Genomic DNA, 22456 nt, shown 5'->3' on the forward strand with positions numbered 1-22456 from the left:
CAATGTGTTTTCTTTTTTTTTTTAAACATCTTTATTGAAGTATAATTGCCTTACAATGGTGTGTTAGCTTCTGCTTTATAACAAAGTGAATCAGTTATACATATACAATATGTTCCCATATCTCTTCCCTCTTGCATCTCCCTCCCTCCCACCCTCCCCATCCCACCCCTCTAGGTGGTCGCAGAGCACCGAGCTGATCTCCCTGTGCTATGCGGCTGCTTCCCACCAGCTGTCTGTTTTACATTTGGTAGTGTATATATGTCCATGACACTCTCTCACCCTGTCACAATGTGTTTTCTAAACTATACAGCCCCGTTTCTTTTACAAAGGAAACCTGGCGGCGGTGTCCTCTGGGAGCCATCAGGCTTCCTGCGTCTTCACTGTCAAATGTGAACCTCCCCGCGTTTCCCAAGCCCAGCATCTCGCCGGTGAGGAACCGGATAGCAGCACCTCCGTGCTCTGCGCCCTCTTCAGTAGGGCGGCAGATACCAGCAGTGTTGCTCTCCCGGATCCAAGCAAGCAGGTGGCTGGAGTTCGCAGTCCTAAAGCGGTACTTTGCAATTCCACACGAAGCCAAGGAGAGAACGCCAGGCCATCACCCGTCCTCTTTCTGAGTGACTGCACTGATTTGGATTTTTATTCCTTCCTTTTGGGCATGAAACAATCCAGGTGCAGGGGGGAACTGCCTAGCATCTGCTATGCTGACGTTCATATCCGAAACATCGGATGCCAGAAGTCACTCTACACCAGCCTGCCCCTGAGTCTGCGTCCAGAGGAGAGGGTCCATGACGTGTGCCCAACCTAGACGTGCCAAAGGGGGCTTTGAAATCCTGGCCTGCTTTCAGCCAACTTTATGCATTTATAAAAGCTGATTTGTTACTTGATAAAAATGTTCAGGATAATGCAGCCACTTTTTAAAATGCTGTAGAAAAGACCACTTCAGAAACAGATTAGAACAGCCATGATACTGGACCGGAGTCCTGAGGCATTGAGCTGAGAATTCCATCTCCCCCTGCATGAGACAGGCAGGTTGTTACCCTCTCTGGCATCTGAAGTTGGGGATTTGCTCCCCACCCCACAACTCTGGATAACGGCTTCCCATCAGCCTACCATCTGTGAATGAATCTGGACCTGCAGATTTATAGTCTCAGTCAGTACCGTGTCTTAGGATGTGGAGGACAGCTTGCTTTATTTTTCCCTAACGCTGCTTCTTCTCAATCTTAAGAGCTAACTCAAGATTTAGTGAATAATCTATACACATGTTACATGAGCTACTCAGATTCCCTCCCACATCATGTCTTCCAGACTGAGGAGTTCTTCCAACCGCCTATTCTCAAACGGGAAGTTCCTCCTCCCCCTCGATGGTTTTTGCTTCCCTCTTGTATTTTAAGGTGTACTTATCAAAACTTCATAAGAACTTCTAGGTTCAAACAAGTTTCTATTTTGTCCAAGGGTAAGACAATACCTTTCACTTTGTTTCCAATATCCCTTGTGATAATGTCCAACAAATTCTGTCAGTGTTGGTTTCCTGGTCGTAATCTTAGACTGAACCTTCAGGCAACGGAGTCCTTAGGTTTTCTTCCGCAGTGATAATCAGTTCTCGAGTCTTCCATCTCATAGAAGAGTTTGAATTATTTTACCCGAACTGTTTCTTCCTGCCCTCATTAGAACTCCTCTGCTCATTTCATCTCCTGCTCATCCTACCTTGATGATATTTTTATTACCTAGAAGAACTTAGTTCTGTGCACAAAGTTGGAAATTTTCCCATGGTACTTCTTATCTTGAGCCCTTGAAAAAAATGTTAAATCAGGCCAGTTCAACATGCCTTCTTAGGGGTTCCTATTATAAACCCTTTTCCTTCCAGAGAAAAGGATCATTTATCCCAACTCTTCATTTACTCTCTAAGGTAATTCTCTCTCCATCTCAAAACATTGTCTCTAATCCCAAGAAAACTCAATTATTTAGCTTTAGTGAGGTATAATTTATATATAATCAACTGTACACATTGACAATTTGGTGAGATTTCTCATATGTATACACCTGGGAAACCATTGCGAGATAACGGACACATCCATTACCCCTAAAAGCGTCCTCCTGCCCATTTGTTATCTGTCCCTCCCCACCCCCATTCCTAGTCAACCACTGATATGCTTTCTGTCATTATAGATTAGTTCGTATTGTCTATAATCGGATATAAATGAAATCACACTGTACGTTGTCTTCTGTTTTTGGTGGGGGAGTCTGGCTTCTTTCACTCACTATAATTACTTTGAGATTCATCCATGTTGGTGCATATATGAATAGTCTGAGTATTCTGAGTAGTATTTCATTATATGAATATGCCACATTTTGTTTATCCATTGGACACTTGGGTTGTTTCCAGTTTTGGGTTATTATGAATAATATTGCTGTGAACTTTCATGGACAAGTCTTTGTGTGAGCGTAGGCCTTAACTTCTCTTCAGTAAAAATACCTAAGAGTGAAGGACTGGGGGAAGGGTAGTGTAAAATCATTTCTACTGCTTCCAGTATGACATATTTTTAAAGGCTTCCTGAAAATCTAAATAAAGTATAGCCTCTCTTTTTCCTTTATTTATGCTTTTTTCTCAAAAAAAGTAAACATGGTTCTCAAAGAACAAAATTAAGAAGTAAAAGTATATGGGGCCTCACACAACATTGTAAATCAACTATACTTCAATAAAATTAAAACAAAAACAAAAACAGAAACATATGGGGCCTCGAAGCTGTACCTGTACTTATTTAGGATTTTCTTTCTCCACCAGGGCTACTCAACCTTAACCTCAGTAAAGTGGCATACACAGCTACACGGTCCAAGTAACAAGCCATCCCTTAGGGATAGGAGGAAAAATCTTTTCCCCACTCTTGGAAGCGCTGTGGTGTGCAGGTGCTAAAACATTTAAGAGGCTAATCAAATTCATTCTACCAGTCCTCTTGGGTGTATTATTTGAGTACATGGAGGAATTTATGGCTCAGAACAGAATGAAAAATAAAGAAGACTTTTCTGTGTTTTGTTTCTGATGCTGTTAGACTTGTTTTGAAATTTATGTAAAATAACAAACCAAAACCAAAACTCAAGACAGAAAGGGAGAGAAAGAAGAGAGAGTAATAAAAGAGGAAGGTTAGAGGAAAAAGATAATGGGACTAAATTCTTAGAGTCTATGCTTTAGGTAAATAATTCCCTTACCCGGAAATATTTTTTAAGCAAAGGTCAAAAGACATGGGTGAGTCATTGCTTGGATATCAAAGCTATGTTGGGAAATCCTGTTTGAGCCATCACCCCCATGCCTCTTTTGTGAAGGAGGCAATCACAGAATGAATGGATTGTAATTTTGAAGTTCCAGGTGTATAGGGAAGAGACTTGGTATTTTTTAATTTATGAGCTTCTGTAGCAATGGATGTAAGTTAATTTTTTTTTTCCTGAATGTGTAAAGAAACACTAGTGATGTCTACATTTACTGCAGCTTCCCTCCCCCCCCACCAACTAAGCAGGATCCAGGCTCCATAAATCAATCTTCCTCATGTGCCTAGCTTTAAAGGAGATAAAGAACATGCAAAGTAGTAATCCACCATAGGACTTTGAGGCTGTGGTTGGTGATTAGGACCACAGGAGAAGCGTAAAGAATAATAACATCTATTTTTATTTTCTCTACCTTTAGTGTGAAAGCTAAAACAAAATGCTCAGCATCTTCAGTAATAAATGATATGGGACACTCCAACTGATCCAAATGACACAAGGATTAAACTACACCTGTCCACAGGTGGGGACCCTGAGGAGCAAAGGATAAAGATGGGAGGTGGGCAGAGGGAGGGAAGGAGGCACACCTGAAGACCAGCAGGCACAGCCCCAGTGCTAAGAAACCAGAGCCAGGAGCAACCTCAGGGTGTCTCAGTAGGAGCCTGGCGAATTGCACAGAATGGAAAGTATTTTCAAGTTAGACTGAGTACTGGTTCTAGGTGTGACGGTCCACTTGGCCAGGCTATGGCGCCCAGTTGTTTGGTCAAACACCAGCCTAGATGCTGCTATCAAGGTATTTTTCAGATGTGATTCACATTGGAGTCAACAGACTCTGAAGTAGATGCCCCTCCATTACGTTAAAGGAAAACACTCACCTCAGGTGCCTGGTGGGGCAAAGTACTCAGTTCCAAGTGACCAGAAAGAAGACCCCACCCCCAAGGCGCAGTGCCGTGCAGGCAGCACTCATTCCTTCTCTCCTGCCCTGAGCACAGGCTGTCACTCTGTACGGGAGACACTACTTCCACAGTGGAATTCAGTGAGCTGCGACACAGGAGGACTCCCTGAGGAGGGACAGGAGAAGGCTGGCAGGAACTCTCCACGGCAGACTCCTAAAGCTCCTGAGACACACTCACCAAATATGTACTGAGCCCCAGCCCCGTTCTAAGAGTTGAGGTTGCAACGATGGAACAAGATGGACAAGTGCCTCTTTCTATGGCTCTAGAAGGGGAGACAGGAAATGGATGGATAAGACAATTTCTGATAATACTACACGCTGCAAAGTCACCATTACCTTCCAAACAACTAGAAGACTCAGGGAGAGTGATACTGGGAGTTCTCCTGTACTGCTCTGTCCTGGACTTCCATGCTGTTTATAACTCTCCAGTAATGGGACTGGCTGCCCCTCTGGACGGGGAGCTCCCTGGTGGCAGTGGCTGCCCTTTTGTCATCCTCGGCGTCTAATATAATGCCTGGCATACAGTATGGGCTTACCAAATGCCTGGTGAATGAATGAAGGAATGGATACATGAATGGGTGAGTGAATGAGGATATATTGCCAATAGCTTATGCTGGGTTTCCCTGCATAAGGATGAGAGTGCCAGTAGCTTTAATTGGAGGGTGATTCCAGGAAGCGGTGTAGGGAAGTGGGAAAGCAAGACAGGGAGGGAAGGAAATGACCAGGGGATGCGTTATCAAGCAGATTGCTGACGTGGGCAACTGGGGCTCAGTCCTACTTAGGAAATCAGGGAGACAGGGTAGACCCTGTCTCAGTGTTATCCCAACCAAGGAGGAAGGGAGCTGGGGTATTTATCCACCAACTCCTGTCAGACTTATTTGGGAGCGGCTCCCAACAGGACTACCTGCCTGGCAATCTGGCCTGTCCCACGCTTGAATGCAGTGGGCCCTGGCAGCCAGCAAAAACCCTCGGGCAGTCACAAGTCCTGGACCTTGGGATCTGCAAGGTTTTGTTTAGAGAATGATGAGAAGAAGGGAATGGAGGCGTGGGGGCCAACAGTACCTGCTACAGCCAGCTACACACAGCTGGTGAATTCCTGGGGGACCTGAAGCCAGTGGTGTGCAGCCAGGGGGCTGCAGAGGTAGCAGCAGAAGGGAGGTTTTGCAGCCATCCTGACCGGCCTGGTCAGACTTGACGACACACGGCTTGGTAATCCTTGGCTCTCCCTCTCTACCTCTCTCAGTTTTTTGTTTGTTTGTTTGCTTTTGTTTTTTAAAAAGAGAATGAACCACACATAAAGTCTATACAATTTTTTAAAATTAATTAATTAATTTATTTTTGGCTGCGTTGGGTCTTCGTTGCTGCACGTGGGCTTTCTTTAGTTGCGGTGAGTAGGGGGTTACTATTTTATTTTATTTTTTTTCAACTACGCAATGTTTTTGTTTTTATTCAACTACAAGCAAACAGCAGAATTAACACAACATTCAGCAACTCCAGACCGGCTTTTCTTACACTGAAGAGTGATCAGTTTAACAGGCACAGACTTCCGGATTTCTGATGACCTCTCACTCAGCCCTGCAGCTCATCTAGATGGCCAAGCTTTAACAGCAACTCTCTCCCTATTGCTTTTTCCAGTATTGCTCTTTAAAGGAGCCAGAGCAGCACACTGACACCCGATAACCAGCCTGCGATGTATCACATGGGGGGTTGGCGGACGTGCCGGCCCCTGGTTGTCTTAGGGAGAGACAGGGCCGTGAAAACACATGCCAGAAGATGCCGTCACACACAGTCCTGGGCTCGGGCTCACAAAGGCAGAAGCAATCAACCTTTTCTTTTTTTCAACCTCCCTTAAAGATTCTTTGATGCTCTGTTCTAATACTGCAGACCTGGTCTTTTTACCAGAATTTTTTTCTTCTTTAACGTCTGGGTTGTTATTCTTATATTAACATTTTGAAGACCCCATCCTAGTACCAAAATATCCCCCGCCAAAACGGAGTTCAAATTTGATCAAAACGTAAACCCCCTAGAATTACAGAGGCCAGGCAGAAGGAAAAGTCACCCTAAACCTAAACCTGAGCGGTCAGGGCTCAGGCAGCGGGAAGGGGAGAAATCTACATGCATCACTAAACTGAAACACTGCTTGGGAACTCTGGGAGCGTGTCCGTCTCCTGGCTTTCCTCTACTTCCCAGACAGCTGCTCGTAGAGCTTGGGCTCATAGTCAGCCCATTTGGCCTGGTAACACGTGCCGGCCACCGGAGCCCTGAGCTCGTACTTTCTGCGGAAATTCGCCACCTTGAATTTGCCACGGCGGTCTCCAGATCGGTTGCTGAGAATGGGCTCATCACACTTCAGTGGCCTGTCCTGCTCGTAAACCAGCCAGATGTAGCGGTGAAGGCCTGTGCCCTTGGGAGGCTCAGGGCCCACATGATAGGAGAGGACCGTGCCACTGCTGATGTCGTTGCCCTTCGTGTTGACCACCAGGAAACGGTGCCATTCCCTGTATTTGGGGTCCTTCCTGCTGGGAGCATCTGGGTCTGTCAGGACCAAGGTATACAACTTACCTGGATCAAGGCCATCCCATGCAATGCTGGTGGGCCGGTTCTTAACCTGGGTGGGTGTCAGCACTTTGCCCAGCTCGTCAACCTCCGCCCCGCCGTATCTGACCTGCAGCGGGTGCTGCGGCCCCTCGTCCACTTCCTGCAGGCTCAAAGGCCCAGACCACTTGCTGAGGTCCACCGGCATCGTGAAGCCGAGAGGGGCGGACAGCAGGGAAAGCTGCGGGAGGACTCACGCAGGGTAGCAGCCCAGACTCCCAGCGCTCTGCAAGGTGTACCGAGGCAACTCAGGCACCACGGCCGGGGAGCGCATGCGCCCGGGGTTACTCTTCGTTGCGGTGCGCGGGCTCTAGGCACGCGGGCTTCAGTAGTTGCGGCACACGGGCTTAGTTGCTCTGCGGCATGTGGGATCTTCCTGGACCAGGGCTCGAACCCGTGTCCCCTGCACTGGCAGGCGGATTCCCAACCACTGAGCCACCAGGGAAGTTCACCTCTCTCAGTTTTAACCTGATGCTTGGAACTCCTCAAGGGTGGAAACAAGGTCTTATTTTGATTTTTAAACACTTGTAGGTGGTGAGAGCATATATAGTGATGTAAGAAAGACTGTTTAGGGTTTTTTTAAAATCACTAGAAAGTGCCCCTAAAATTCTGTTCAGTAATATTCTGCTTTCCCCCCAAGTGCCACCTTGCCACTTTAGACAGGTATAATAAGAGATGAAGATTTATTTCAGAAAAATGAATCACGATTATTTTTTGAAGCACCTAAAAGATTGGAAATAAATTTTGAGTGATGGTTTATGTTTTCTCATTTTTTTATTTCAAGTGGCTTGCCTGGTGCTGATTACTTCACAGACCCCGAGAGAATTTCTCTTTCTTTGTCACTGCCAAGGCCCTTTCTTTCTTTTGCTAGAGTTGAAAAGGACAAACTATGGACTCTTAAGGCTTTGGTTTTGAGGATGCCAAGAAAATGACACAGTCTATTATGATCGAGGCTCGTGAAATTTATTTCCCGAATTCCAGGGTACTTCATGAACAACAAGCACACCAGGTGCCAGGAAAGGCATCTAATTACAGTGTGATGCTAAAATCCTTCTTGCACCAGCTAAATAAAAAGATGATTATTAGAAATAGTGTCCTGCTGAATCTGTGTGGAAATCAATCATGAAAAATATTCCATTTATTTTTTATTCATCAGAACTATTTTTATCATTAATACTAGTACTTGGAACGATGATAGCTCTGAGGCTACATAATCCCACAGTTTCTTTTGAGTAGTTCATTCTTATGAGAAGCAGGACAGACCTACGTTTTCAAGCATGGTTGATTCATTCTTTCAACATTCATGTACCGAGCTCCTACTCTGTACCAGGCAGTGCTAAATGCAATAAGGGGATTAGACACAGTTCCTGTTCTCTTGAAATCTACACCTTAGTAATCAGACAGAAGGAAAAGAAAAAGTCATTATGTCCACTTCAGAGGCAAGAAAATAAAAATCCCACCTTCAGGGATATCTCTCAGTTATGAAAAGCAGACACTTCAGTGAGATCTCTTTATGCTTCAGTTCCACCTGTTTCCCACCAAATTATTACAACAGTACCTCCGAAATTCCGCCTTCCTATACCCTCAATGAGGAGTCAGTTTCTTAGTCAATACACAATGCCACAGACACGATTTGTGTTTTCATCTAGGATAGGATCCCTCAGCACACTGAGCCTCTACCCAATACCACATAAGATAATACATCTTTAGTTTCTGTAATGTCTTCCACATGATTTTACCCCCAAATGCTTTACATACTTCACTAAGACAGCTATAGAATTAAAATAATAAATCAAAGCACAGGACAGAAAGCAAAGAGGTTTATTCAAGGGAGGAAAAGACAGCTTTTCAATGAGACAGGAGAAAAGATGGAGAGCCCTGCTTCCTTGTGCTAGACCTACAACTCATAAGTCTTTCCTGTGCTTTAACTCTTTCTTTGGTTTCCTGGCCCAGGCAGCACCTCTTGTCCCGTCTCTACAAATCCTCCTCTTGAAAAGACAAGCAGGTACTTATATTTTCATATGAATCTCCATTTCCCAACAACGCCTTTTTCCATGCTTTGTGACAATGTTATCTCCCCCAAACATCTTAGATTTAAAAGAATAACTTAATTCCTAAGCAGGTAGTTTGAATTTAGTGGGAAAAAAATGTAAGCTTCTCAAAGAAATTCAGTGGAAGACAACCTGGAGACTTAGCTGCCCATCTCCCTTTGAGTCTGAGATTCATTCATTCAACAGATATTCATGAGACAACAGGTATTATGTGGGAAGAGGGATGCAGAGCCAGAATAGCTGTAATATTAAGTAGGGAGGTCAGAGAAGGCCTTGCCATTAAGTGGCATTTGAGCAACGATCTGAAGGAAGGAAGGGCTGAGCCAAGCAGATACCTGGAGAAAGGGCAGAGGAAACAGAAAGAGCAAAGTCTGTGAGGAAGGAATGGTCTTGGCACTTTCTGAGGAAAAGCAAGGAGGTCAGTGTGCCTGGGTCAGAGCAAGCAAGAGGGAGAGTGATAGAGGAGCGTGGAGGGCAGATTGTAGAGAGGCCCTGGCAAGCCACTGAAAAACCTTTAACTTTTTCTCTGAGTGAGACAGGAAGCAATATTTTAGTAACTACCAAAATTAGAAGAATAGAGTAGTTGGTCAAAATGTTTCTCCCTTATGTCTTCAGTGGTGAGCTCTGCATTCCTCCTCTACTATGGTCTCACTGATCATCCTTGTGTTGAGACTTCATGAATGCCCACCCGTCACAACCCATTTTGAGTTTGGAGGCAGGAGAGCATAGTAGTGATCTCGGAGAGGCAGCACTGAGAGCAGTGGCTTGAAGTGAGATCTTAGTTCCCTGCCCCGGAACTGGACCTGGGCAGCCTGGGTGAAAACGAGGAATCCTAGCCGCTGGTCCACCAGTGGGTAGAGGCTAGAAGCAAAATTCCCCTGGCCCTTGCTCCCGTTGAAAAATGCGTTTCTCAAGGAGGCAAAAACTGTAAAAACAGGTACAAAGTTTATTATTAGAGACACAGCACAAGTGGGAGAGCACACAGAGAAGCAGTTTGTTTACTTAAGACAGCAGCAAGGCAGAGATGCCCACCGGAGAGCAAGGGTGTGGGCGTCCTCCCTAACGAGGAGGAAGGCAGTAAAGAGGCAGTGAAGTCATCTATCCGGGTCTTTGTTTACCTTTGGCCAATTATCTGGTTTCTTTTTCCACACCTGATCCGCCTTAGGACCCTCTCCAACATGCATGTGCAGCTTTTTTCCAAGATGGATTCCAGGCCAGAGGCCTAGGGGACGGCCTTGGCATCACCTACTCTGGGGAGGTGCCCTCTCCTTTTTGACCCCCAAGGAGGCTTTCTGCGCATGTGCCGTGTCTCCCTTGCCCCAGGGTTGGGGAATATATGACCTCCTGATCCTTTACTCAAACAAGGCTTAGTCCCTCTCTGTTCCTGCCAGGACTGTTATCTTAAAGTGTCCTCAGGAGACAAAGCTTGGCTATTTACCCTGTTGCTGTTGTTATTTCTAGTTCGAAGTGCAAACAGGAGGCTGATTGTAAATGCCTAACCTGGAGCCCACCTACCTCCTGCCTCAGTAGCTAAGAGCATTTGTTCATCCATTCAACAAACATTTCCTAGGTACTCTTTTAGGCACTAGGGGTTCAGCCAAGAATAAAGAGACAAATATCTCCCCCCTTATGGAGCTTACATTCTGGCTCATGAGCTCTGGAATCAGATAGCCTGGCTCAAGCACCTACTCATCTCCTTCTAGCGGTCTGACCATGATCGAGTTACCTCACCAATCTGTGCTTCAGTTTCTACATCTAAACAATGGGATGATAAGAGGGCCAACTCATGGGGGCTTTTGAAGTTTAAACTCATGTAAAGAACTCAGAGTAGTGTGTGGTATATAGAAAACCCTCAATAAATGTAGGCTATTATTTTTAAATGGGTAAGTACTGAAGAAAGGAACAAGTTACAGAGGTGTTGCAACAGGGCAGGGGCAGAAGTGCAGTCAAGGAAACATTTTATCAAATATATAGTAGATAAAATTGTATCCTCTCTCCATCCATTTTCTCATTCAGGACACAGATCATTCCATTGTTCTTTTTGAATCGACTCCGTGCCACCGTATCTTCCCTCTTCAGCCCCCAATTCAAATCATGAAGGTATTAACAAAGAGAGCGAATATTTCCCTCTTTTACTTCTATTTTATTTACTGTTTTGGTTCATTTTCACTGTCAGTGTCATGGCAGACTTCCAGCTCCCACACTGCAGTCACCACCAAGCTATATGGTCATAGAATTCTTAATGGCTCCTCCTTTTCTTCCTTTTGTTTTCTTTCTTACTGTTTGAGAGTTTTTCTAGGGCTATAAAACTACAAAAAGAAACCCTTCAAAAGATTTAGAAGTGTGTAGTCAGCTAACTGGAGCTCCACAGGAGAGGGCAGAGTTTCTCTCTCTGCTGGTCACTGATGTTTTCAATCACAAGTGACACCTGGTTCTTTCCAGGTACGGCTTTAAGAGCCAGCTGTGATCTTCGGCGCCCCCCCCCACCCCCGCCGTGATGGCAGTTTTGCTCTCCGAGGAGTGATGCCTGATCTTTACAATTGCCATGGAGGTCCTAGGTAGTCATTAGACCGGATTACAAAGTGGCATGTAAACACACTGTAAAGGTACGCACAACACAAGTCACCCACTCTAAAGGGAATGTTGAGAATTCATTGGATTTCCCACTGAGGGTAGAATTCCATCCTTTTCATAGCAAATGCCATCTTAACGTCACCTCTAGGATTTAGACGATGTTTACAAAGAATTATCACATTTTCATTTAATCCTCACCATAATCCTATGAAGTAGATACGATGATCTCTGTTTAACAGGAGAAACTGAGGCTAGCGAGATTTAAGTTGCTTGCCTAAAGTCAGAATGTCAGTGGCAGGCTGTGGATGCAACCACAAGCCACTCCATCTTTCTCTTTGCTTTATCCAGTACCCTTCTTCCCCTCCCCTCACCCCTGCATCAGTAAAAAAGACATTCAAATTGTTCAGTAAGACCCAGAATGCCTAACCCTGAGAATATTTGACAAGAATCACCGGGGTCCTTCAGGCTCACTGGAATTGCTTTGCCTTCAAACATCCACACCAAGGCATGAATTGGATTTTCAACCGAGGCAAAGCTGTACAAATGAGTCCCAGATGTTGGGAGCTGATTGCCAGCACCCCAACTGGCCGTCCGTCAAACAAAGGACTTAAGTTGGAAAATGCGCTATCTTACACATTCCCTGCAGCGGGAGATGGGAATGGGGCAGCAAACACTGACCATTTTCTTTAGCAGAGATCACCAATTCAGAATGGCGTGGGCCAAGCCATGAGTGCCATTTCTGTTATGGTCTGCACACCCCAAAACAGGGGTTTTGGGGTTGCCGGGGTAGGGTACTGGCTGTTAGGGTTATATATTTAAAGTGTTTTAGGATCTTTTTTGAACACAAAGGATCACAGTGTAGACATTGAATTATGGCCACTTTTTCTTCAGTGCTTTCTCTGTCTTTCATAAGCAATCAAGGGTTTACTTCTTCATGAAGCAAACACCTGAAACTATTTCCTGGGGCCCCTGAAATCTGACAGCACTAAATATACATTTGGCTCCTTCTTAGTATTTTCCTTTCATATTGCAACTGGTGTGTGTTCAAGCGAAACTATATTCATATAGTTATGATTCCTAAACATTCACTGCATCAATATACATGAGCAAGAGTCCCTTCTTTTCTGAGAAGTCCATGGAGTCTTTTCTAAGAAAAGTAAAGCTATGACTTGCCAGGAATAAGTAAACAAGAAATTCAGAGGGTAGGGATTTGGTTTCCACTTCAGGTCTTCAAAGATCGCTGCCCTGACACTGTTTAGCCCACAGGGAAGGGATAGGAGCAGCCGGTGAGACATGAGCCCAGACAGTACCTTTGGGCAGTTGAGAAAAAGACGTCCCTTTGGATGGATGGAGCCCACTGGGAGGCGTCTCAGCTCAACCAGTAGAGTTTTGGCCAAACAGCAAATGGCACAATTATGCATGTTGGCCCTGACCACAGGTGTTCCCTACAAGGTTCAACGGCAGCCCCACTTCCATGGGAGCCATGGAAGAGGCAGACAGGGAGGTGGAGTGGGGAAGGAGGAGAGTAATGGGAGAAAAGGGGAAAGGGATAGACACTAAGTCAGAATGAGACCCTAGAAGGAGTAAGGAGACAAAGGTGCATACTTGGATGCAAACAAAACAGGAAAAATACAATAATCATACAAGAGAAATTCCACAATATGAGCTCCTAAAAGCTCCTAGTGTTTTTTGTTTTGTTTTGTAGAGATATCATTCTATAGTAACAGACATGGCGCTGGAAATTAACTTCCAATCTGTAAAACTGGAGGCAGAAAGTCTGCCCCATCTCTCCACAGAGAATCAGCAACTTAAGAGTCGGATCTGTGCACCCAGCTCCACTTTTCTCCCCCTAGATCACCTGAGACCAACTGTGGTGTGTTTAGGAGAGTTCTTCTCTGGTAATAACTGCTGGTGTATTTATAATGGGAAGATGTGAGCATTCCTAAGGGAACTGGACCTGATGGAAGAACAAAAGAACCATGAGCAGTTTCACACTCCATCCTTCTTTGACTTAATAAGCTCCTCGCAAATAACCAACTCCTACTGTTATGTGTCAGCACGCCCAGGGACTAAAGGAAGCCTTCGCTGTACAAGATTATATACGAAAAGCATCTGCTGTGACCAGTGAAAGGCACTATTTGAGTTGGCTGTCAGTGAGAGTGCAGAAATGGCTTTGAAGGAGGACCTTCTCTGTAGCAGTGGGAGCTGTGTGTACAGCGGCACGTGGACACAGAGCACTTAGGAGCAGGTCCCACAAGGAGGCTGATGAATGGAGGGACCGGTCTGAGGGCAGGGCCTCGGAGCCGGGAGTTGGTCCTCTCAGCTCAGCTTAGCCCCTGATTCAGGACCCGAGCTGGTCTTGGTTTAATGTCACAGCAACTTCTGGCCTCAGAGGGATGCCGGTTAAATCAGTCATAAGAGTCAACAGCATAACAGGGTCTTGGAGAAGCCTGTCAGGTGATACAAGCAACGGTCTAATAACAAAGATGGAAGAAATTGCACAAGAGGTGGAGATAGTCAGAAATATAATAACATCCGTAAGAAAAAAATGAGTTTAGGCAAAAGGCAAAAAGTTAGCAGAAGGAAATGAGGGGCAGCTTGGCCAGCGAGAGAGAGAGAAAACAGAGCAAGTGGACCGCACAAAATCAATCTGAGGGCAACCCAATATTGAGGTGAACATCAAAATTTACGCAGAAAATTCCAAACCCGGGAGCTATGTATTTTTAATCAACAACAGAAAATTGTGTAAAGGTCAGAATCTTCAAGAAGAGAGTCAGTAAATAAAAAATAACCCTGTTCCTGGAAAAAAAAGAACAGAGGAAATAGAGAGGGAGAAGCTCTGACTAATGTGATTGATCCAACAATGAGCAAATGGACAGACAGTAAGGATTTGAAGGCGTTGAGTAATCTGAAGTAATCAAAACCTATGAAAACAGATTTGAAGGCATTTATTTACATTAAGAAAATAGAGAAATGAAAAAATAATAATGAAAAATGACCTTTATATAATTTTACTTGAAAATTTCATTTGAATTTGGTAAAAAGTTATGGTCTTACAAAGGTTGTGAACTAAATGTAAAAGCTGTAAATAAATAATATTACAATAAGAAGTGGCGTCTGAAGACAGAACTGAAAACCCATGTGTTCACCAACTCCACAGAGATGGCAGCACCAGTTCTGCCAAACTTGAACTTGCCTTTGCAAAGCTCATGTGATAGCTGGCAATTTTCACTATTTTTCCCATACTTGCTCTGAATGTAGATTAAAATCCTCCGGAAGCTCATTTTCTCCATGAATTAAAACAACAACAATACGATTATCGGTAAGGTTATTTGGGAAAGAACATCAAAGCAAAGATAGGAGATCATCTGAAAGATTCATTTTATTTACCAGAGCTCCAGGCAATTCTATGTGTAATCCAGAATTTGTTCACAGCTCTTCAAATTAAAATGAGGATTCTACCACCTCAACCTACAAAGCTGAGGATTCACCCAAGAGTTTTTATAGGGTTTCATGCACTTCATACTTTAAAGCACAAAGTACATAATTAAGTAAATCTCAACTATAGTCATCATGCTGTACATTATATCCCTGGTACTTACTTATCTTATAACTGGAAGTTTGTACCTTTTGACCACTTTCATCCAGTTCTCAAGTTAACACTGCTGTATGGTATGTTTGAAAGTTGTTAAGAGCGTAGATCCTAAGAGTTCTCATCACAAGGGAAAAAAATTTTTTTCTTTTCTTTTTTTTTTTTTGGTATCTGTTTCTGTATGAGATGATGGATGTTGGGTAAACCTATTGTGGTAATCATTTCACAATATATGTAAATCAAATCATTATGCTGTATGCCTTGAACTTATATAGTAATATATGTCAGTTATATCTCAATAAAACTGAAAAAACAAGATCATGACAGTTTTTTTAAAAAGTAAATCTTTATTCAAAGTGAATAGTCAACAAATGGGAAATCTAATCACACCTGACTTCACCACTTAATATTAACATGGGAATCACACAAAGGAGATTCCCTCATTTGAAAAGTTCAGAGCATGATAATTAACCAACTTGATGATCAGTTATGCCAATCTCTTTTTTGGTTAAGATTACTATTAATGTTTTTAGTATTACTGTTACTATTTCACTGTTACTACTTTTTTCCAAAGGGAAAAAAAAAGTGTTTTTCCAAAAGCAGAGTGCTGAAATTCTGAAGCAAAGGCAGTCCACCAAAATGCTGACATTTAAAGAAATAAAGAGTGAGGGACTTCGCTGGTGGTCCAGTGGTTAAGACTCCACGCTCCCAATGCAGGGGGCCTGGGTTCGAATCCTGGTCGGGGAATTAGATCCCACATGCCCCAACTAAGACGCGGCACAGCCAAATAAATAAATTAATTAAATAAAGAAATTCTGGCGAAAGATATGTAGAAGGAAAGCAACTTGGGCTTCAACACTTTCTAAAGCAGCACTTCTCAAACTATCTGTGGTGAAGGAATCACTTTTTTTCTTTTATTTCTAAGTACATTCAAACTATAAGACCTACTTTTTGATTTTTAGATTCAATAGGCATAAACTTACTCTGTCAACTTGCTACAGAAGTTTCTAAATGCTTCCTCTGAATTTCCACACTTATCACAGACCAGTAAGCGTGTGCTGTCCACGAACCACACTGGGGGTAGCCCTGGTCGAAAGTGTCATTGCTTATTCAGAACTGGAATTTTTATTTTATAGCTGTGGAATCTGAAATGCAACAAGATCCACCCAGACCTCTACCCATAGCTCTGAAAAGTAAACACTTTAAAAGAAAGGCCTGTATCACAGAGAAAAGTGGACACCTGCAGCCCTCAACAAATCAGGGTTTTGTCGCTGTTCTGCTTATCTTCTCTAACTGATTGCAGGGCCCACTTACTTCATGGGTTTTATCAGCGATGATGATTAGTTCGTGATTATGATGGGAAAAGCCTGCTTAGCACAGAGAACAGCAACAAGGCTCACAGGTGAGAGGAACTGAGGATGGACTCCCCACCCTGCCACTTCCCAGCTGTGCAGCCTTGGGCTGGTGACTTGACTCAGGACATCTCTTTCTCTATCCATCCAACAGGGGAAATGGCAGGATCTACGTCCCAGGGTTACTCTGAGGATTCAGGGAGATTCTGCATACGAAGAGCTTAGTGCAGTGAGTGAAACACACTGAGTGTTCAGTAGATGTCAGCCACGTTGGCCACAAATTTGGCAAATGGCACTGCTCCTATCTGCAATGAAATGACGCCCAGCACAGCTCTTGAGGGCTGGCCAGCCTGTCCTCACTTGGAGCTATGTGGAGTCCAGAGCCCTGCAGACTCACGGATGTGTTTCAATCGCACAGTCAAGCAGAACGAGTTGAAAAGTGGTGAACACAGATCTGAGGACCTGACCCTGCCCCCAAGTCCCTGTGTGGAACGACTCTCCTATCCTTCCACGAAAACCATAACCACTAATGTGTTTCCAATGTTGGCCCCAGCAACAGATCTAGATTCCACCCTTCTTAAAAGCCACCCCTACCGTCACCTCACACAGCTTTGCTTGAGCTGAAACAGAAAGCTCCTCTGACGCGACCTCAGTTTACTGTCTGACAACGTAACTGGGCTGGTTTTGACTTCTCAGCTGGGCCTTTGGGGACCCACAGAGGTGAGGTACAACCCTGGTTCTCTCTTGACAGTGCGGACCTTGGGCAGGTCACCTGACCTTCTGCTCTCAGTACCATCCATGACAGGGAGGCTGTCAGTCTGCTGCCATCCTCTCTGGGAGGCGTGACAGCCCGACCACTATGGACGAGAGCAGCGGGGCAAACCGCATAGTGAGTGTGGGGGGGTAAATATATATATATTCAGTCTCTAATATACATATAGAATTCTTTAAATAGATATATATGGGGGTTTTTTTTCAAATTTTTCAGAACTTTATTTTTTTGACTTTTTTTTTCACATCTTTTTTGGAGTATAATTGCTTTGCAATGGTGTGTTAGTTTCTGCTGTATAACAAAGTGAATCAGCTATATATATACATATATCTCCATATCTCTTCCCTCTTGCATCTCCCTCCCCTCCTCCCTATCCCACCCCCTAGGTTGTCACAAAGCACCGAGCTGATCTCCCTGTGCTATGCAGCTGCTTCCCACTAGATATCTATTTTACATTTGGTAGTGTATATATGTCCATGCGGCTCTCTCACTTCGTCCCAGCTTACCCTTCCCCCTCCCCATGTCCTCATATATACATATATATATATGTTTTTAAAGAATTATTCTTTTTCTCATGGTACTTCCCCCCTCACTCTACACTGTAAACGCTCTAAACACAAACTATGTATTTTTAATGTCTTAACCCACTAAGCTCCAGCTATCAGCTATCAGCATTCACCACAAAGCAATGACAAGGATTTAGGTAGCCCTCTGAATCCTTTCTAACTCTTTGAAAGCTCATACCACAAGCCCTTGCAATTCTGAATTCAGGTGTTCTTTGTTTATCGCTAACATCATCCACAGGGCCTCCCCCGACCGACATCATTGGCCCATTCAAGTGGGTCCACCCTGGTGTTTCCATTCTACCCCTTGGTGTACAAGCAAAACTCTCAGGAAGACTGTCTTTGCCAGTCATTCGCCATTCTTTTCCCTGATGTTTGTTCACTTGTTTGTAAATCCTCCTCTGACCCACGTGAAAGCTGGCCTCCATACACCATTTGTCCAGCACTCAGGCCTTCCTGGTCTATCCCATCTTGACACCATCTCCCTGACTTGGATGACACTGTTGGTTTCCCCCCCAGCAGGGAACACTATTCTCCCTAAACACTGTCCATCAGGGACCATAGCACCTCTTATTTCTTCCTGCTTCAACTCCTTTTTCTGTTTTTCTTTTGTTTTTAAATTTTTTATTTTATTTTATTTTTTTTTGGCTGTGTTGGGTCTTCGTTGCTGCATGCAAGCTTTCTCTAGTTGTGGTGAGCGGGGGCTACTCTTCATTGCAGTGCATGGGCTTCTCATTGTGGTGGCTTCTCTTGTTGCAGAGCACGGGCTCTAGGTATGCAGGGTCAGTAGTTGTGGCACACGGGCTTAGTTGCTCCACAGTATGAGGGATCTTCCTGGACCAGGGCTCAAACCCGTGTCCCCTGCATTGGCAGGTGGATTCTTAACCACTGTGCCACAAGGGAAGCCCTGGATTTTTTTTATGAGTCAGTCAATCTGTAAAAATCTCTGGACATTTCAGAATTTCAGGAGATCAACCACCATCTGAGGACTGAATGTTCTCTCCGGCAACGAAGCCAGGTAGTCACCCAGTGCAAGCTTGATCTCCCTCGGTGATGGGGACCTCACTGTCTCCTGGGGCAGTTTGAATTGTGAGCAAGTTCTCCTTCATTCTGAGCTGGGAGATCAGTCTCTTTCATCATGAGGTTTTATTCAGCCTTTGCCCACATACTTGGGTTTTTATACAACCATCCAAATCCCTCTTTTACATGATGGCCCAAGAGACAGCTGAAGGCTCTCTTCTCCAGACTAAGCCTGCCAGGACTTGGCCTCCTAGTTCCTCACCACTTTAGTCACCCTCCTGTAGACATGCTCTAATAGCCTACCTAGGTCCCGGGATCTTCTGTGCTTGTGGCATTCTGTCATATCCTATTCCATCTGTTTATTCTCTCCTTGTGTGGCATGGACATGACCTCCCAGTAAGCTTGCTCAGTGGTCCCAGACAACACAGAAATTCATGCACACAGAGCTAACACGATGGCCTCTGTTGTCAGGTGGCCACTACACACATATTTCCTGTTACTTCCCATACATGCAAGGTGGCCCAATTGTTCATAGGACAATAAACATGGCACCAAGGTACAACCAGAACCTCAAAGCCAGTCTTCCAACAAGCCCCGTGTTCTGCCTTTATTGTGTCTTAATCCAGGATGTCAGCCTCTGTTCCTCCTCTAACTTGCTCCTTTCCTAATCAGAGCCCCTTCCTCAGATTTGTGCTTTGGATGTTACCATTGCTAAGGATAACAGGAAAAGCCAAACAACGTTCCCTCTTACTGACACACTAGTTAAGTCCATAGTGAATTACCATTTGTATAGCACATACTTTAATTTATAATCATCTTATGTTAATCTTCAGAGCAACCCTGAGGAACAGGTATTATCCTCATTTTATAGATGAGGACACTGAGGCAGGGCTGGAACTCAAACCCAAGGGGTCTTCTGATTTCACATCTGACGCTATTTAGTCTACACACTGCTTACTCAGAAGCTCGCGAATCTTAGGTACAGAAAAAGTTTTCTAAGGTTAAGTTCCAAGTATCAAGTAAAGAATGAGTCACAGAGGAAAAACCAAAAGAATCTGGTTTCTATTTCTGGCTTTGCTATAAACTACCTCACAGTTTAACTTTCCTGGTCCTCAGTTTCCTTCTTCATAAAATAAGGAGATCAAATTAGACAATCTCTGAAGTGCCTTCCTGCCCAGCTGTCCTATGTCTCCTGCCCTGTCTCTGCCGTGTTGCTAAAATTAGGCAGAAAACATTGTTGAAATACCTTTCTTTTTTGCTTCTCAGGGTTTTTTTTAAGTTTCTGAAATTAGCTGGATAGTTGACAACTATCCAGCTAGTCTGTCAAGAAGGAAGAAAATTGCCATCTATTTAATAGCTAAATTTTAAGCAGTTCATTTTCTGTAATGAGAAGAGATATCTGGAAACACCAGCCATGGGGCTGAACCCACAAAAGTCCTCCTCCTGGGGAGACCATCTTTAGAGCCACGTATTCTCAGAGCAGATGTTCTCAACCCAGGTGACGTTTGGCAACATCTGGAGACATTTTGGGTTGTCACAACCGGGGAAGGTGCCACAGGAATCTGGCGAGTAGAGGCCAAGGATGTTGCTAAACATGCTATACGCACAGGACAGTCCCCCTAAACAGAGAGCTGTCTGGCCCCAGATGTCAACGGGCTGAGGTTGAGAAAGCCTGTCTTAAAGAGTGAAGTCAAAGAACAGCCCCAAACTCTTCCCAGTGTTTCAGCTAAACCGGTCCACGTGAGAGGCTAACCGGGTGGGCTCACCTGAAAGAACCGAGGGTCTGGACACCTCTCTTACCTGGCGAAGAAGGACGCGGCCACCGAGGTGCCCGCGGAGGTCTCGCTGGCCACGCAGGAGGCTTGCGAGGCGGGGACGCTGCAGGCCGGAGGCTTGTCTGCATTGTAGCGATTCAGCGCCACCTCTGTCAGGCCCTCCCGGCCAGGCTCTGTCATCAGCTGGGAGATCTGGCAAGGAACACGGATATCGAGCTCATTACCTGTGGCTCACGGCATTTCCTGACTACCACCGGTAGCACCTCTGTTTTGGGGTCGGGGCCAGAGCACGCGCGGGGCAGGGGGCGGTGAGGCTGGGAGGGGACACGTCCCCACGTGCATTCAGTGACACGCGACATGGCCTCCTCTAAGGCCGTTTTCCTGCATGTTAGCTAGAATACCTCCTCGTTTGTATTAAATATAATGGAATACAATTATCCCCTGACACTGTAAGTTTCAATTACTTCTGTGTCTCCCCTCCATTTGGAGGGGTAAGCAGGAGCCATTAACCACACTATTTGCAGCCCAAGACCAGACCAGTTGGACCAACTAGTGCTGGTTTCTTACTAGGAAGGCCCTAAATGCTCTCAAATAGACAAGAGGGGTAAAGATATCATTTTTTTAAGGGAGAAGTGAACCAGCTAATGAAGAACATAAGAAATTAAGCAAAACACTATTTGCGTATTGTTGTTGTTTGCTGTAGGCAGTCAGCAAAGAGATGACTTAGAGAAGCTCATAAAAATAGATATAGCCCACCGTGAATTACCAATGGGTTTTTTTTTTTTTTTTTCTTGGAAGGTTTAGACCATTTCAACAGACTTAATTTTCCTACTGGTTCATTAAGATAAATGGCTTCCATTTTATTGGCAATAATTGCCTTTATAATGCAAATTCTAGTGAATGGGGCTGGGTCTATTTTGCCTAAATGCACATAATATACTATGAAGAACCATACTTCTGGGCAAAGTAAGATACTGGTATAGAAATATACTTTTGGAAAGTGCTAATCCCATGACAAATGTAATAATTATGCAGGCAAGACTAAGTGTGCTATTTTGAAAGCCTGTTACTTTAAAACTTCACTCTACTTGCAAAAAGGAAAAACTGTCAGTTTTTTTTTTTAAAAAGGAAACTTTAGTTTGGGGGAAAAAAAAAGAAAAAGGGTCTCCAGCCGGTTCAAACCTCTTAAATGTTGAGTGGAAAATGCTTCTAATTGCCTAGAAAATACAACTGCAATAAGGCAAAGATCAGGAACAGTTTCCCCTCTGTGCTGAACAGTCCAGAAGGCCAATGAAAGGGTCCCGTTTGTTAACCTTTGAACATAAAACATTTGTACTTTTCATTATTAGAAGAATAGCAATCACTCTTGAGCCCCATGGACTTGAAACTTTGCTCTGCTTAAATTCATGCTCTGACTTGGGAAGCCTTGGCATTATCCAGCTGTAATTCTGCCAGTACACACTTTCTTATTCTCATTCATTCAATGCATTGTAAGGAAAGTGAACCCACATCAGAGAAACGGGAGAGGAAGCAGCAAAAGCAGCCAATGGCCTGGAGGACGTTCCCTGCGCTGGCAGGGGCTGCCTCCCAGGCAGAGGGCCCGTGTCACCTCTCTTTGGGCTTCCTCTGCAGCCCGTGGGGTGTGGGCTCCCCTCAACCGGCTACCACTCGCCCGGAGGAGTGCGGCATGCTGGAGGGGACGGCTGAAACAACCGGGGACCTGGCCGTGGGCACGCACACTGTGGTCACCGCGAAATGGCATTTATGAAGCACCGGTGGTACACGATGCCATCCTGGGCAGTGTCCCAAAACAAACCTCACCGTGAATTCCCTCCATCCCACAGCTCTCCACGCCCGAATGGGGTCTCAGGAGCGACGTGGGGCAGACCCTACAGCCCTTAAGGGATCTGAGGAGCTTCCCTTCCTTGATCATCCTTGTGACAAAACTAACA

The 22456-nt window shown here is 44.6% G+C and overlaps 1 protein-coding gene and 1 pseudogene across 3 annotated transcripts in view; both read right to left on the reverse strand.

Moving 5' to 3' along the window:
• The window catches only part of KIF26B (kinesin family member 26B), a 500555-nt gene that overhangs the window by 242970 nt on the left and 235129 nt on the right, over nucleotides 1-22456 (reverse strand). For both annotated transcript variants that reach the window (XM_082469760.1, XM_082469761.1), the window contains one exon: nucleotides 20530-20696. In XM_082469760.1, the coding sequence (XP_082325886.1) occupies nucleotides 20530-20696 (167 nt within the window). The remainder of the gene's footprint in view (nucleotides 1-20529; nucleotides 20697-22456) is intronic.
• Nucleotides 8-7094, reverse strand: LOC309664960 (phosphatidylethanolamine-binding protein 1 pseudogene; annotated as a pseudogene). Its single transcript has one exon. The product of its transcript is annotated as a phosphatidylethanolamine-binding protein 1 pseudogene (transcript).

The sequence above is a fragment of the Balaenoptera physalus genome (genome assembly GCF_965194825.1).
Source record: "Balaenoptera physalus genome assembly, chromosome: 1".
In the NCBI taxonomy this organism is placed as follows: Eukaryota; Metazoa; Chordata; class Mammalia; order Artiodactyla; family Balaenopteridae; genus Balaenoptera; species Balaenoptera physalus.